Source organism: Berghia stephanieae, chromosome 7, assembly GCF_034508935.2.
Source record: "Berghia stephanieae isolate SIO BIC M18660-M18661 chromosome 7, UCSD_Bste_1.3, whole genome shotgun sequence".
NCBI classification, from domain to species: domain Eukaryota; kingdom Metazoa; phylum Mollusca; class Gastropoda; order Nudibranchia; family Aeolidiidae; genus Berghia; species Berghia stephanieae.
The window spans coordinates 23006126-23021185 of NC_088366.1; the positions used below are offsets into that span (position 1 = coordinate 23006126).

General features: G+C 35.1%; 1 protein-coding gene across 1 annotated transcript; it reads left to right on the forward strand.

Annotated features, from left to right (window-relative positions):
- Positions 1-1077: 1077 nt before the first annotated feature.
- Positions 1078-14516, forward strand: LOC144976901 (cytochrome c1, heme protein, mitochondrial-like). Its single transcript, XM_078921473.1, has 8 exons — positions 1078-1189; positions 5029-5070; positions 5535-5683; positions 6183-6309; positions 8280-8450; positions 10559-10706; positions 13073-13173; positions 13874-14516. Exons 1-8 carry the CDS (start codon positions 1118-1120, stop codon positions 13985-13987), a joined length of 924 nt encoding a protein of 307 aa, XP_078777599.1. The 5' UTR covers positions 1078-1117; the 3' UTR covers positions 13988-14516.
- Positions 14517-15060: the final 544 nt, after the last annotated feature.

The following is a 15060-nucleotide window of genomic DNA, read 5'->3' on the forward strand; positions in this document are numbered from 1 at the left end:
CTAACTCCAGTCGTCTGTCTTGTATTTTTAAATATGAGACTGAAATAACGACATGAATTTGATTGTCTGCCACCTCCAACTCCCGTCGACTGCCTCCTCCAGCTCCAATAATCTGCCTTGTATTTTAAATATGAAATTGAGGTAACAACATGAATTCGATCGTCAGTCTCCCCCAACTACTTCTGTATCATTGCTTGGACTTCGATGTATTTATTCAGTATCATTACCTGGATATTGCCTGTGTCTACATTCCATGCAGCCAACAACCCAGAGTGCCTAGATTTTGTTGTCTTCTGTCTTTGCCACATCCCCCCCATTTCCAGTCTAGTTGTCATAATTTTTTTTTTGTTTTCACTTCACCCCCCTCTCAAATATAAATCCTAAGATTTATGTTTGATTTTGTTTAAACTTCAATCTCATTATTTACCAGGTATACAATTCGATTAACAAAAAATTATAGTGCGATACCTTTCCGCGAGCTGTTGTCATAATTTTGTATTTTTCTTTCTTTACAAAATTGCATTGTTGATATTAATGAAGGATGGATGCAAAAAGCGTCATTAGCAAACAAAAAGTAAAAAGAAAGCTCCATAAAAATACCAAAAGGGATATAAAAAAAGAAAATATTCCCAAAAAAAAAGACATCTCGTATCTCTGGGTAAAATGTCCCTGTTCATACAATACCCTTTTCAAAATACCTTGCGTTAACATGGTCAACCAGTTTTTTTGTAGTTACCAAAAAAAGGGAAATTAAAGAACTTTTTAAAAGTATTAGATATACCTATTTACTTCCCCTTTTTTCTTTGGATCAACAAATCTGTGGGGCACGCGCAAATTATTCTAACCTTCTTGCGTAAAGTGTTATTTAAAGATGTCAATATCGCAATGTATCGATAATGTGTACAACACCAAACATCTTATTTTTAAAATAAGGAAAATAAATATTGTGTCTATTCTTCCAAAACTTTCGCATTCTAGGACCATACAACAGTTTTTTTTATTTAAAGTATCTATTCAAAAGTGTCTGGATTTTTGCTTCGTGCATAATCAAGTGAAGTCATTAAAAATCGATTTGCCATCGATTATTTCTTTCTGTATCGCAGAGGTTGTCTCAAACATGGCTGCTTTCGTAGGTCGGACAACCAAACAAGCACTTTTACGTGCCAAACCTATTTGTATCAACCAAAATGTAAGAATTTTGACCAATTTGAATGGCTTAATTTATTAGTTTAAAGGTATACCACAGATGGAAATCGAAGTCTTGTAAGCTGATAGCTGCCTTTTGCGAATATGCTCTTTCGAGTTGGCCGGTACTTGAACTTGAAGTCAAAACTGGGTTTGCCCTTGCCCTTGAGTTGATTCCCTAGATTCAAACTTGATTCAGTTTGGATTTTTTAAAATATTTCCTTTCTGTTATGGTGCACTAGAGTGATGTTTTCATAACAAATAATTTCCATACCATGCTGATGTCAAATTATATGCTTCCTATCTCTGGTGATGATTTATTTTGCCGGTCAATCTGTTACTGTTACTGAGTTAGGCTACTGAGAAACTGAAACTGTCACTGGTAGTGGTAGAGTAGGAGAAGTGAGTTTACTTTTGCCTCGGCCTCAATAAATTCTTGAAGAAACCTGCTTTTACAATTGATTCTATCTTGGTACCAATAACTCCTTCTAAAAGTTTATAGTCTAGTCTCTCTTTCGATGGTAATTGTACGTCCAGAAGAGACGAGGTTATTATATATAGTCGCATCGCCCGTGGCTGAGCCGCTGATCGAGCCCCGATATCGATGTTACGGCTCTGGAGTGAAAATTGTGTTTACCGGTGAACATAGTTTTACTTCCATTGCCGTGGAATCGCTTCCTGTGCACTAATTTCGTCACTTCCGGTCTCATTTTAAAGAGGAGAAGCCAGCGCATCAGGCGGCGTTTTCAGATTTTTAATCCGTTCATTCTTTGTTCAGATGCCAGCTGTTTGAAAATTTGGTAAGTTTTAACTTCATTTTAAATACATTTTTCATTATATTACCTATTTTTAATTAATGTTATATTATTCGCCAACCATTTTTCTCTATTTGTGTGAATTTTGGTGGTGATTGATGCTGGCGAAAGCGTCTTTTAGTGACTTTAAATACGATGCGTGTTCATGAAGTTGGCGACGGCCAACCAGGATTGCCTCTCGATGTATCCCCGAGTCTCCTGTGTACAGTGCAGTCTGTAAACTATCGACTGCGTTTGCTTTTGTGACTTGTATAAATAATTTCAAGCTAAATAATTGCTGTAAAAAGACTGAAAATAGTCCCATCCATAATTTTAGTTTTATTTTATGAATGAATGTTGAAACTGAAATGACTTTTTAACTGGGATGATACCGGACAACTAAAAATTATGTTCCACTGATATTATTTTTTATCTTTTATTTTTGTTTGTTCTGCAGGTTAAGTGTGTTGGTTTAATTTAATGTGGTTAATTTCAATACAAATAATACAGAATAGCATGATAGAGCCAATTCAAGTATATTTCATTCATTACTTTACTCTTTACCACAACAAAAATTATTATATAACTTTTAATTTTGTTGATTTAATCATAATCGAAGTACTTTTTTTGTTTTCAGAGTCAGACGTTCATTATGACACCACATTTTCATGTTTCATTTCCTGCCTTGTATTTTTAAATATGAAATTGAAATAACAATATGAATTTGATTGTCTGCCACCTCCAACTCCCGTCGTCTGCCGCCTCGAACTCCAGTCGTCTGTCTTGTATTTTTAAATATGAGATTGAAATAACAACATGAATTTGATTGTCTGCCACCTCCAACTCCAGTCGTCTGCCTCCTCCAGCTCCAATAATCTGCCTTGTATTTTTATATATGAAATTGAAATAACAACATGAATTTGATTGTCTGCCTCCTCCAGCTCCAATAATCTGCCTTGTATTTTTAAATATGAAATTGACATAACAACATGAATTTGATTGTCTGCCACCTCCAACTCCAGTCGTCTGCCGCCTCGAACTCCAGTCGTCTGTCTTGTATTTTTAAATATGAGATTGAAATAACAACATGAATTTGATTGTCTGCCACCTCCAACTCCAGTCGTCTGCCGTCTCGAACTCCAGTCGTCTGTCTTGTATTTTTAAATATGAGATTGAAATAACAACATGAATTTGATTGTCTGCCACCTCCAGCTCCTATAATCTGCCTTGTATTTTTGAATATATGAAATTGTAATAACAACATGAATTTGATTGTCTGCCACCTCCAACTCCCGTCGTCTTGCCGCCTCCAGCTCCAATAATCTGCCTTGTATTTCTAAATATGAGATTGAAATAACAACATGAATTTGATTGTCTGCCACCTCCAACTCCCGTCATCTGCCTCCTCCAGCTCCAATAATTCGCCTTGTATTTTTAAATATGAAATTGAAATAACAACATGAATTTGATTGTCTGCCACCTCCAACTCCAGTCGTCTGCCGCCTCTAACTCCAGTCGTCTGTCTTGTATTTTTAAATATGAGACTGAAATAACGACATGAATTTGATTGTCTGCCACCTCCAACTCCCGTCGACTGCCTCCTCCAGCTCCAATAATCTGCCTTGTATTTTAAATATGAAATTGAGGTAACAACATGAATTCGATCGTCAGTCTCCCCCAACTACTTCTGTATCATTGCTTGGACTTCGATGTATTTATTCAGTATCATTACCTGGATATTGCCTGTGTCTACATTCCATGCAGCCAACAACCCAGAGTGCCTAGATTTTGTTGTCTTCTGTCTTTTGCCACATATCAGCCATCTTATGGATTTAAGCGAGTCAGTACGTGAGTACCCTTTAATCTGTTCTCTTAGTGATGTTGAATGCAAAGCAATTATCAAATTTTCTAAAGTTCATTTCAATTTTAATGTAGTTTAATAGTTAGTCATATGATACATCTCTTCGAGATGTTCAGTTTGATATATGACATGCCTATGTTGCAGAAAGTTTGCAAAGTGTCGGTATTTATCGGCTTATTGTTTGTTATTATGTAATATGTTACGTAATATTCAATTTTGCATTTTCAGGTTAAGTTTTCTCTACCACTCTTATGTAGTTCTTGTTTTTAATTTTGCATTTTTATCACTGACCATGTTTGCATATATAAAGCGGCAAGCTTGTTTCTCCCGAGTACTGTTGGTGCCCAAATGTCTTGTCCAAGGATGCAAAAACATTGGGCAGTACATTTGCAAGTTGCATTTACTGACACTTGTTCAACTTTATTTCTAGCCCTGTTCATTGTTTTTTTGTTTTTTTTTTCTTCTCTCCGAATACCAGTCATCTTTCGTCTGTTGCTCATTTGCCAATGCCAAATATTAAGTGCCTTCCCCAAGGACACAACTTTAGTGTCTAAATTCATACGTTTACGCTCCTTTCCTCTTGTTTTAACAATTTTTGTGTTCAAAATTAATCATAGCCATAGTATTGTAAGCATGCTCTGGAAGAAGACCACCCTCAAATCTGTTTTTAAAGTTATTATCCGTTCCTCGCGTCTTTATTTTTCATTTTCTAGGGTTATGTAATTGCATGACGTTGCATAATATTGCATAATAATCATTTAATTTTTAAAAAATTTGCTTCGTCTTTCCTTTGCGATCATTTTGATATATGGTTTTATATGTATTCCACCCCAAATAACCGTGATTTTCCATTTCCCCCGCTTTTCGGTTGCTCTCTGGTCACAGTTTTAGTTTCTTTTTTCCTCTTAAATTATATTAAGTATTTTGGTCCACTTTTGCGGACTAATAATCCCGTAACTTTGGTTCTAATTGTCACATTGTCATAATTTTGGTACCATTGAAAAGTGTATTTCTTGCAGAATAGCATGAGACTATTTTGAAAACAATTGCTGCAATCTCAAATTTTCATGCAACTACCTACGGCGCCGGTTATAGTTATATTATATCATCATACTTTTGATTTGATTATATTATCTCACCAGTTTATAATATTTTTACAGGAAACTTTCTACTTTTCTATAATTTCAGGCAAACTTTGTTTCTTTCAACAAAAAGACTGGGAAGAGAGCTGTAAGTAGATTTACAGAATTTTCATTTCTACGATACAATCCAGCATATATGATTATGATGCATATTCTGTAGGCGTTTATTATACTTCTTAGGGCATATGATTGGTAGTGCTGAGGATAAATTTACAAGTCTTACTGATATCTGGAGGGAATTGAGGTTTTTCTTTTTTTTTCTTTATTCATTACTTTTGTTTTTGGACATTAGCATAATCATGAAATTAATGTCTTTTTTTAACAGATTAAATTTATCCTTGACTCATAAATTATATATTAGTGGGCTGAAGATTTTAATTTTATGACAAAAACCATATTCTTGCAAAGAGGGGGAATGGAGGGGGGGGGGGGATTATCACAGTTGGTATTCTAGAAACAAGTGGGATATCTGGCTCTGAATTAAAGAAAAATCTTTAGCTTCTTTATATCTACCAATTAGAGTGATGATTCAATCTTGTAACTTTTTCTCAGGCCTGGATTATTGGTGGTTTAGCTGCTGGCACAGGAGCTATTACTTTGACAGCCTTGGCCCAGCCAACATATGCTGGTGATCTGGTCCTCCACCCTCCTAAATTCCCCTGGAATCACAATGGCTTGCTTGACAGCTTAGATCATGCCAGGTAAGCCATGAGGTTGAGTGTGTAATGTTGAATATGATTTAATGTCCAACCCCAAGTAAGAGGGTTGACGCTTCAACTCACTTAACCCTAACACTGACTATATCCGTCGGTTACCCGGGTTACTTTTAACCCATGCCTATTTATTAAATTTTTCTGAGACAAATTGTATACATAATATCAAAGCTAATGTTTTTAGTTTTTTCATGTTTATGGTAGTTGAATAAAACTGTCTACGTACATGCTCATTTTTAAACATGATGTGTGGCTTCTCTAAGATAATCATATTGATTGATTAAAATTGTTCACAATGTCACACCTATTATTATTATATATGTGTGGCTAGTTATATGTGTATTTCAACCCTGTATGCTGTTACATCAGCATCCTGTTAATGCAGCTGTGTGAAAATATAAATAGTAATTTTTGGGGTTTTTTTTCTGATTTGGATGTGCTTAAATTTAGAATGCTTTTTTTTGTTTTTTAAAATTGTGTCTTGCAGTATACGTCGTGGATTTGAAGTTTACAAACAGGTATGTGCTGCCTGCCACAGCATGAAGTATCTGTGTTACCGTAACTTGGTGAATGTGATCATGACTGAGGATGAAGCTAAAGCTGTTGCTGAAGAGGTAAAGTATTGTGTTAACTAGAAGAGCAGTATACAGCCGAATTATTTATAAAATTAATACATGGAAAATGATTTGAAAGTTATCATTTCTTTTTTTATCTGATAATATTGGCAAAATTTTGATAATTCAAATCCTGTATTTACCATACGTACTGCTCAAAGACAAAAAGAAATGCGTCTCCTCGTTTTCCATGTTCTTGACACTCTATTGTTCGCAGGTACAGTAATTAGTACTATCAGGCCTGCAAATCTTCCGTCTATTGTCGGATTTCCGACAGCACGATTTTGCTCTTAAGTGCTAATATTAAAAGTAAAAAAATAATAGTAAACATAAAATATGTAACGTCAAAGAACGGAACCAATGAAAAAGAAAATAAAAGACTTTTATTTCGTTCCTCGAAAAAAAAAAAATTATTCCGTTTGAAATACCGACTTTAAACATACAAAAATTTTTCATTTGTTGCATCAAAGACAAAGCAAAACTTGCTGTCTATCTGTTAGCTATAATATTATCATGCCACCTACACGCTCCGCTTGCCGTGGATATATTCACTGCCTGGCTACTGTGCCACAGCTAGCGAGAGTGGGTCGCGAAGTTCGTGCGAGTCGTCTTCACACACACACACACACACACACCTAATCAGTAAATAAATAACGCACGCACAGAAGTGTGCCGAACCGGACCGGAAGGTTTCTCTCTATTTTGCTACGACACACATGCATATCTCCGGTTCTTATTTCTCAGTCTCTATATTTCTTTGGTTCCGTTCGGATGTAAGATGGAAAAAAAATAATGCGAAATAATTATTTTTCTCCGAAAGCTCTCACACAACCGCACCATCTCTTCTTCTTCTTCTTCTTCTTCTTCTTCTTCTTCTTCTTCTTCTTCTTCTTCTTCTTCTTTCTTCTTCTTCTTCTTCTTTCTTCTTCTTCTTCTTCTATAAGAATTAATCCAAATAAATGAAAGAATCAGCGTAAACATTTAACACAAACAGGAGCGAAGATGCGCAGCTTCCTGTGTCATCAAGCACGAAATACACATCATTCAAAAATGTTCTCTTCCTTTCATTTTACTAACTCAGACCTGGGCCCTCAAATAATTGGGATTTTTTTTTTGGTACCATAAAATAAGGACCTCGTTATAAAGAAGTAGGGGAAAGTGACATGATTTGACTAGTCAATTGACGTGTAATATCTGTGTTGTGTCCATATTTGTGTCCTGTTGTGTCTATTTTCGCGTGTTCAAATAGTTCCGACAATTTTTTCACCAACCATTTACAGGCCTGTAGTATATAACTATATTGCGATTTTACACAATCAGTTTTTTTTTGTTTTTTTTTAAACACAGTTTTAACAGACAACTCTGGTTTTTGATTTATGGGTTATGTCCCTATATTTTCTTATTTCCCATCATAATGCAAAATTCGACTTGGCTGAAATGAATAACCAGGTCCTGCGAATTTGGTTTTAATCAGTTTTTCCAGCACATCTTCAACCCATGTCATAATCAAGGGTAATGCTAACCACAACCTGCTTCCACTAACATTTTGATTCCCAAATGACTTATGGTACCATTTTGTTTTTTGATCTCTGATTGTTAGCTCCATTCGTGAGTCTTGTTATTTATGGAAATCTCACTGACAGCGCCATATGTGTTTCCAGGTTAGGATTAATTAAGAGTGGTTTTGTGGGTCCTACTGAACATTTTGTCAGGTGGGTCCATTGCATCAGGTCATGGGTAGGAATCCAGGAGTCACAGGGACGGATTTAAATGGGATGTTATCAAAGTTATGTCCTTTTTGTATATACTTAAAAATAGAGGAGGCATTGCCTTTAAATAAACATGTACTGAGACTGAGACAGACATGAAACTATAACTTTGAATTTTCTCTGTCCATTTTGATTGCGGAAATAAAAAACTTAATATTTCATCAAGTACTTGTAATAATCAATAGTATATTACTCTTACAGGCAATGATTGAGGACGGACCTGATGCCGAAGGTAATATGTTTGAGAGACCAGGCAAGTTGTCCGACCACTTCCAGAGCCCATACAAAAATGAAGAGGAAGCTAGGGCGGCTAATAATGGAGCACTTCCTCCTGATCTCAGCTACATTGTTCTAGCCAGACATGGAGGCGAGGTAAGTCTCTCACACTTTCATTCTCTTCTGTTTTCGGTTCTTGTTACATCTTTTAAGCATAAGGTTTGTTGTGAGTTCTCGGGGGTAGGGGGGGGGGTTAGTGTTGTGTTATCGTTTTTTGGATTGAGTGTTGTTTTTGTATCAGTCAAAGAAGGGAAATTTTATGGGGGGAAAGAAGAGAGAGGAAGGTTGTACAGTTTTATGGTTCTGACCTCATAGATAGCATTACCAGATCAGCATCTTATTCGCTGCCTCCAGCAATTATAGCAACCCAGAAAAGTACCCTACACACAAGTATTTTTTTCTCTAAGGGATAACCAGTATAATATTAAGATTATTTAATACTTTGTGGCAGGTCCACAAATTTAAATTATATTCAGGGTGTCCAGCAAGGTCGGATACAGTCTGATTTTTTACCTTAAGGTCGGATTGGTAGGAAAAAGTCAGATAATTGCACTCAAGGTTGGATTTTTTAAGTGATCGTGCGATTCCGAGCGGAAATGCGAAACGCATTGTTTGCAACGAATACGCCAATTGCTAGAATCAAGTCGACCTAAGTCTTCCTATCTATGAAAATACTGGAAGATACCAAATCCGAATAAAGGAGAGTTAACTACCTTGAGAGCTCTTCAATGTCGGTGATAATTTAATACAAGTATTGACCATACGGTTCACTTTCTTACGCCGTTTTCAGTCTCAAATTTAGCTTTGGTTTGGCATTCGTCTAATCCGCATTCATTTTCATCTCGCGAAGGGCCTTTTTTCCTTTTGGATTATACATTTTGCGAAATCTTAACTGGTGTTGTTCAATTGAGGACTATTATTTTCATTTCTCTGGATTTTCTGCCTTTGTGCCTCCTCTATTAGTCTATTCTTGTAGGTCTAGTAGATTAGATCTGTAAATCGAGATAGTCAACTGTGGCTCGTTATTGTACTAGATCTAGAAATCTAGATTAGGCCTATTATAAATTTTGGCAGACTGTGTTTTTTTTTTGTTCAATTCATTGCTGTTGCTTTTGCTCATTATCCCACTATGGGAAAGTGCTATTTTAATCAAACTTGGCTCAAGGATGAACGTTTTATAGAATGGCTTGGCTGTGATGTAAACAATGCTGAAGTTTGTTTTTGCCGTGTGTGTCGACAAAATTACACCATAGGTTTGTCAGGGATCAAAGCTTTGACATCACGCATGGGGACTGCAAAGCACATGAAAAAGTTTCAAGCATCAAAGCAAAGTGTGGGAATTTTAAACTTTTTAAAGACAAAGCCAAGTGCTAGTGATTGCAGCAATAGTAAATCTACCTCCAATGCTGTAGACACTGACAGTTCAAGTTCAAATGCCTCTTCTGTGGCTCAACCAACCACTAGGACGCTTGATGCTCATATAAACGATGAACATGTTTTAGCAGCAGAAATTCGTTGGGTTCTACACTTTATCAACTCACACAGCAGTGCTAAATATTTTGGGTTAAAGACACGCAGGGGCCGTGCTTTGGCTTTTAAATTGCTAGGTAGGATTTTTAAGTCTGATAATCTGCTGGACACCCTGTATATTCCACTTATACAGTTATTGGAAATTATATTATACAAAGTATGGTTGTTTTATAGATTTCAATTTAAATTGATAGTAATTACAATAATAACTCTGCACGTATTTATTCAGACCTACCAAGAAAGGTCTGTAAAGTTTGTTACCCAAGGGTACATTGCGGTTATCCAGTTGTTCATTTACAACATTGAACTGATCGCCCTACCCCAGGTCACTTTGCAGCCAGGCCATTTCAGTCTTATGAAATATGCTCTAAACACCTTTGTGATTATTAAAGGTAATTGTACACTTCTTAACAACCCAGTCAAATGAGGTTTTTTAGTGTAAGGTACTTTATTCAGAGACACCATTCTGGAGTCAGAGTTCAACAATCATTGACACCCATTCGATCACTGATCATGCTCATCAAAAGATGTACTATACTGCCGGAGCCAGCAAAGACACCTTTGATTTCGTCACTGAACGAGACACCATGCCGCTTTAGCGTCGACTTTACACATAAATGCATCTGTTTTCATATCCATATGCTTTATAATATTTTAAAATTTTTAATTGACAGGATTATATTTTCTCCTTGCTGACTGGCTACTCAGATGCACCAGCAGGCGTGACTTTAATGGATGGTCAACATTATAATGCTTACTTCCCTGGAGGAGCTATTGGCATGGCTCAGGCCCTTTACAATGAGATCATCGAATACTCTGATGGTAAGACTTAAGAATCGGAAAGCCATGACGAATTTTGAATACTCCTATCTTTTTTTCCTATTATCCATCGTCATCTGTAAACAATACTATCAGTTAAATATTGTAGATGATAAATAAATAGGAAGGTGAAGGAGAAGTGAGGAGTTTGTTGTTAAAATGTAATTTTGTATCGACATTTTGTCAGGTGGCAAGAAGGCTTAGATATCTATTCATTCATGATCATTCTTGAAAGCTCCACTTGTATCTTTAACTGTATTATATTATTTGCAACAGTATGTTAGAGGCAGTTGTTAGCTTGAAGCAGAAGAAGTCTTTTCATGAAAGTCTTTAATTTCATGCTAACTTATATTTTCTGAGCCGAGTTAGAGTGCCTAAATCACACTTGGTACTTTTGGTTAGTTTTTTTTCTCTACATTGCAGTATTTGTACCTGGGCTTAATTCAGATTCAGAAGAGTGTAATAGACCAATGATTTATTTATTTATGCCACAGAACAGAAAGTACTTCACAATAAACCAATGATCTGTTAACTCTTTAGTTGGTAACAAATCTGGCACTACTCTTTTTTCCCAGTTGCTAAGCATTTTGACAAAAAAACAGTTTAATATGGGTTATATTAGTAAAAATGCAACAAAAAGATAATTACTAGGTCCACATACATGAAATTCACATGGATAGTAGTGGATAGTTTAGTGAAGGTGTCACCGCAATCAAATATTTAAATTAGGTCATGTGACCATGGCAGCCATATTGTAAAGCTAATTAATATGCAAATTTGTTGTTACCGTATATTTTGACCCATAATTCCACCCAAAATGAAAATAAACATTATTTCACGACTGAATATTAATAACAATTATATGTAATTAGAAATTTTTTTTAAATTTGTGTTTCCATGTATTTAGTTTATGTTAAGTGCTAAGCAAAGTGACTGAAAAATATGCAAAATCATGGAGAGAAAGAAATGCTACAAGAGGACAGTACAATATTAGGAAATAGAGGTCTAAAATAACACAGAAATTGTCTTTTTTTTTCTTCATTCAACTCCATATTATTTGGGTTTGTATTTTCAGTAAAGTTCATCAGCCGCTCTACAGGATTTCCAAACCAATTCATTATCAACACCATCACACCCACCGCTAGTTTCAGGCACTATCTCTTCGTCATTATCGATGAAACTTGAACCAAAAACGTGCTGCTGAAGCCCCAGTGTCATAATCATTATCATAATTATCATTTTTTAAGGGGCGGTTTGGGTCTTTTCTAAAAAAAATTTAATTACCTATATTGGGCGATTTTAATCATTCTGTATCATCAATATAGGTTGAAAAACAACATTTATGGTGAAAAATTTTAATTATCTGTGTTGATACCCATTTTACGACCTAGTTTGGGGGTCTGACATAAAAAAATATAACAATCTTGTGGCAAACGTTCCACAAAAACTAATAAAGGAATAACCTCCATATTCTTCCCTCTTGTCAACATTGTACCATAGTGTGTCACCATAGAGAGATTTTACGGCTTTAGCTTATGGAATTTTTATTAGATCATTACAAAGTTGAGAATCAAAATTTTATGACAAAATTGATGTAAAAAATTCAGATTTAGGATTATAATTTAAAAATCACAAATCTTATCAAAAAAATCTCTCTATGGTGACATAATACATTATCTCTGTGATAACTGTGGAAATTTTCAGACAATTTCATTGAATAGATTCTGAGAAACGTTTGACACAGTTTCCCATACCCTTAGAAAAATGACATATTGAGAAAATAGCAAAATGGCTTCCCGTTTTTCACACATTTCTTACTACCTGCACCATCTTCGACTGTGTATTTCGTGCATTTATAGTCTACTTTAAGAATTTAGACTTCAATTTTATTATTTCTAAGATAATAAAATATCATTTCCCACCAAAATCTCAAAATCAAATTTTGAAGGATTTTCCTAATAATTAGACCCAAACCGCCCCTTAAGAATAAATCATCCCATTAATCAGAATCATGCCTATTAATTTCCCCATCATCATCTGAATCCATCTGTAAAAGTTACAATAATTTCATTGTGTACTGACAGCCTGTATAAGTCTTAGAGTGTTTGCAGTCACAGCAGTTCAATTTTGACACTCAAAGGCCTCATACTTCACTCATTTATTACAGCTATATGAGTGACGCAACCCGGCTGGCATCACAGACTTACATCTTCCGGTGTATGTAGCAACTAAGGAGTTAAATTATTCATGCCATTATAAGCAATCCAAGTCATTGTTCATTGTAGCAAATTTTTTGAGGTAGAATTCAAATGGAATATTTTCTCTGCCACAACATTAACTTGACTGTACCTTTTTTCTCTCTACGTCAGGAACCCCTGCCACCCAGAGTCAATTGGCTAAAGATGTTGCCACTTTCTTGAAATGGGCTGGAGAACCAGAGCATGATTCACGGAAGTTATATGGCATGAGGGTGAGTTTTATTCTTTTTCAAATGTTGTTTCCATTTCTTTTTTAGACATATCAAATAGTTACTTTGCTGAAGTATTTAGGTTATGAGAGCAAATATCCTTGGAATCGTGAAATCAAATTATTATTATAATCCTGACTGGGTGATATGGATTTATTTCATAACTTGGGTATCTCTAATTGTTAACTCTTTACAATGTAGGTTGTAACAAATTCAAAACACAGAAGGAAAAGAGCATCTGAAAAACATTTAAGTTGATAAGCACACACTGCTAGACCTGTTTCATGTTGCTTTTGATGACTCAGTAAAGACATTTTCACCATTGGAGAGAGAATGCTCAATATACTGAGCTGCATCTGTGACACATGACATACTTCATCTCCCATTTGTCACATAACTAATTTTGCTGCACAAAATAAAGCATTTTTTTTTTTTTTGCTGTTGTTTTAAAGAGACAAAGGCTACAATAAAGTACATTTTATCCATTCTTTTTGATGTCATTTTATTAGTTCAGATAAAGATGTAGCAATTGTTTATCAATTGCATTTGACTTGCTTGTATTGTTAGCGAATATTTACTGTGTAAAAACGCTGAATACAGATTTATTTTTTGAAGAACCTTGTGTAGAAGCATAGCCTGTTTTTTTTAAAATTCTTTGACTGTCTTTATTATAAACTTTTTTTCTTTCTTTCTTTCCAACAAGGCTGCAATTGTGGTATGTTTCTTGGGAGCTGTGGCTTATTATGTCAAACGTTTCACATGGTCTGTGCTGAAATCAAGGAAATTGGCTTTCAAGCCACCCTCCTACAAAAAGTAAATTATAACAACTGGATACTTTATTGTGCACATTAAAAAAAAAAAAGGGGGGGGGGGTTGGTTTGACACACAGAGACTGGGCCAGTGTATGACAGAGTATTAGGTCACTACAGAATATTGATTAGTTTTTTTCTAAGGGATATAATTGTAGACGTAGTAAATGACAAGAAACATGATTGATAGTTTGATTTGTTGTGTAATTTTATTTTCTATTACATTGTACATTTTTGGAGTGTTTGTGCTATTTATATTTTAATGCGACCATATCTCAGCTGAAGAGAAAGCATGAAATTAACGATGTACTAAATGAGAACTTTTGACTAACTCAAATTATGGGACAATTTTTAATTGGTTTTTGTGTATGATATATCTTCTGGTAAAAATATAGGGGGTCAGGGAGATAAAATGTCTGACTGATGAGCTACGACTGTGGTGCGATGTATTCTTCAGGGTCAATTGATAAAATTGACTAATGAGTATGTAACTTTGTCATATATGACATATGAAATAAATTTGTAAATTATTAGAAATGGCTTTGTTTTATTTATTCATTTCATTTTGTTGGTTTTTTTGTGCATGTGTTTTTGTTGTTTTGTTTTTTTTTTATTTTAATTTGAATTCTAGATAATTGATTTGATTATTTGATGTCTGATTAATTTGTGCTCCAGTGGGAGTAAGAGAGAGAACTTTGTTATACTTGTTCTGAATTCAAACTCAACTTTGTTCATGCCCAAGTTCATGTAAAACTTAATTGGTGATACATCTTTCAAAGAAATTGATGATATTGTTTTTGTTTGATTTGAATTTATTGGACCAGTCACTTGAACAGGGACTTTTAAAAAATGGGGTAACTTTGCCACTATGGGTTTGGAGCATTGTGAGTATTCTCAGCCTTGTTGCAGTTATTTTCATCGTTATAAGTCTAGATGTTTTATCCAGGGAATAAGCCGCCACAAGAGGAGATATACTCTTAGTCATAAGCCAAAGAGGCAAGGTTACTCCATCTCTTCAATCATTTTCAAATTTGAAGTGTGTTTGTCAATGATAGAGTTCATTTACAACAGAGATAGTTCT

What these genes read in the sequence shown, in the direction of transcription:
- LOC144976901 (XM_078921473.1), top strand. Translation starts at nt 1,118, where the DNA reads ATGGCTGCTTTCGTAGGTCGGACAACCAAACAAGCACTTTTACGTGCC. An exon ending in TAGCCAGACATGGAGGCGAG is followed by an intron (nt 8,451 to 10,558) that starts GTAAGTCTCTCA and finishes TTTAATTGACAG; the next exon opens with GATTATATTTTCTCCTTGCT. An exon ending in GGAAGTTATATGGCATGAGG is followed by an intron (nt 13,174 to 13,873) that starts GTGAGTTTTATT and finishes CTTTCCAACAAG; the next exon opens with GCTGCAATTGTGGTATGTTT.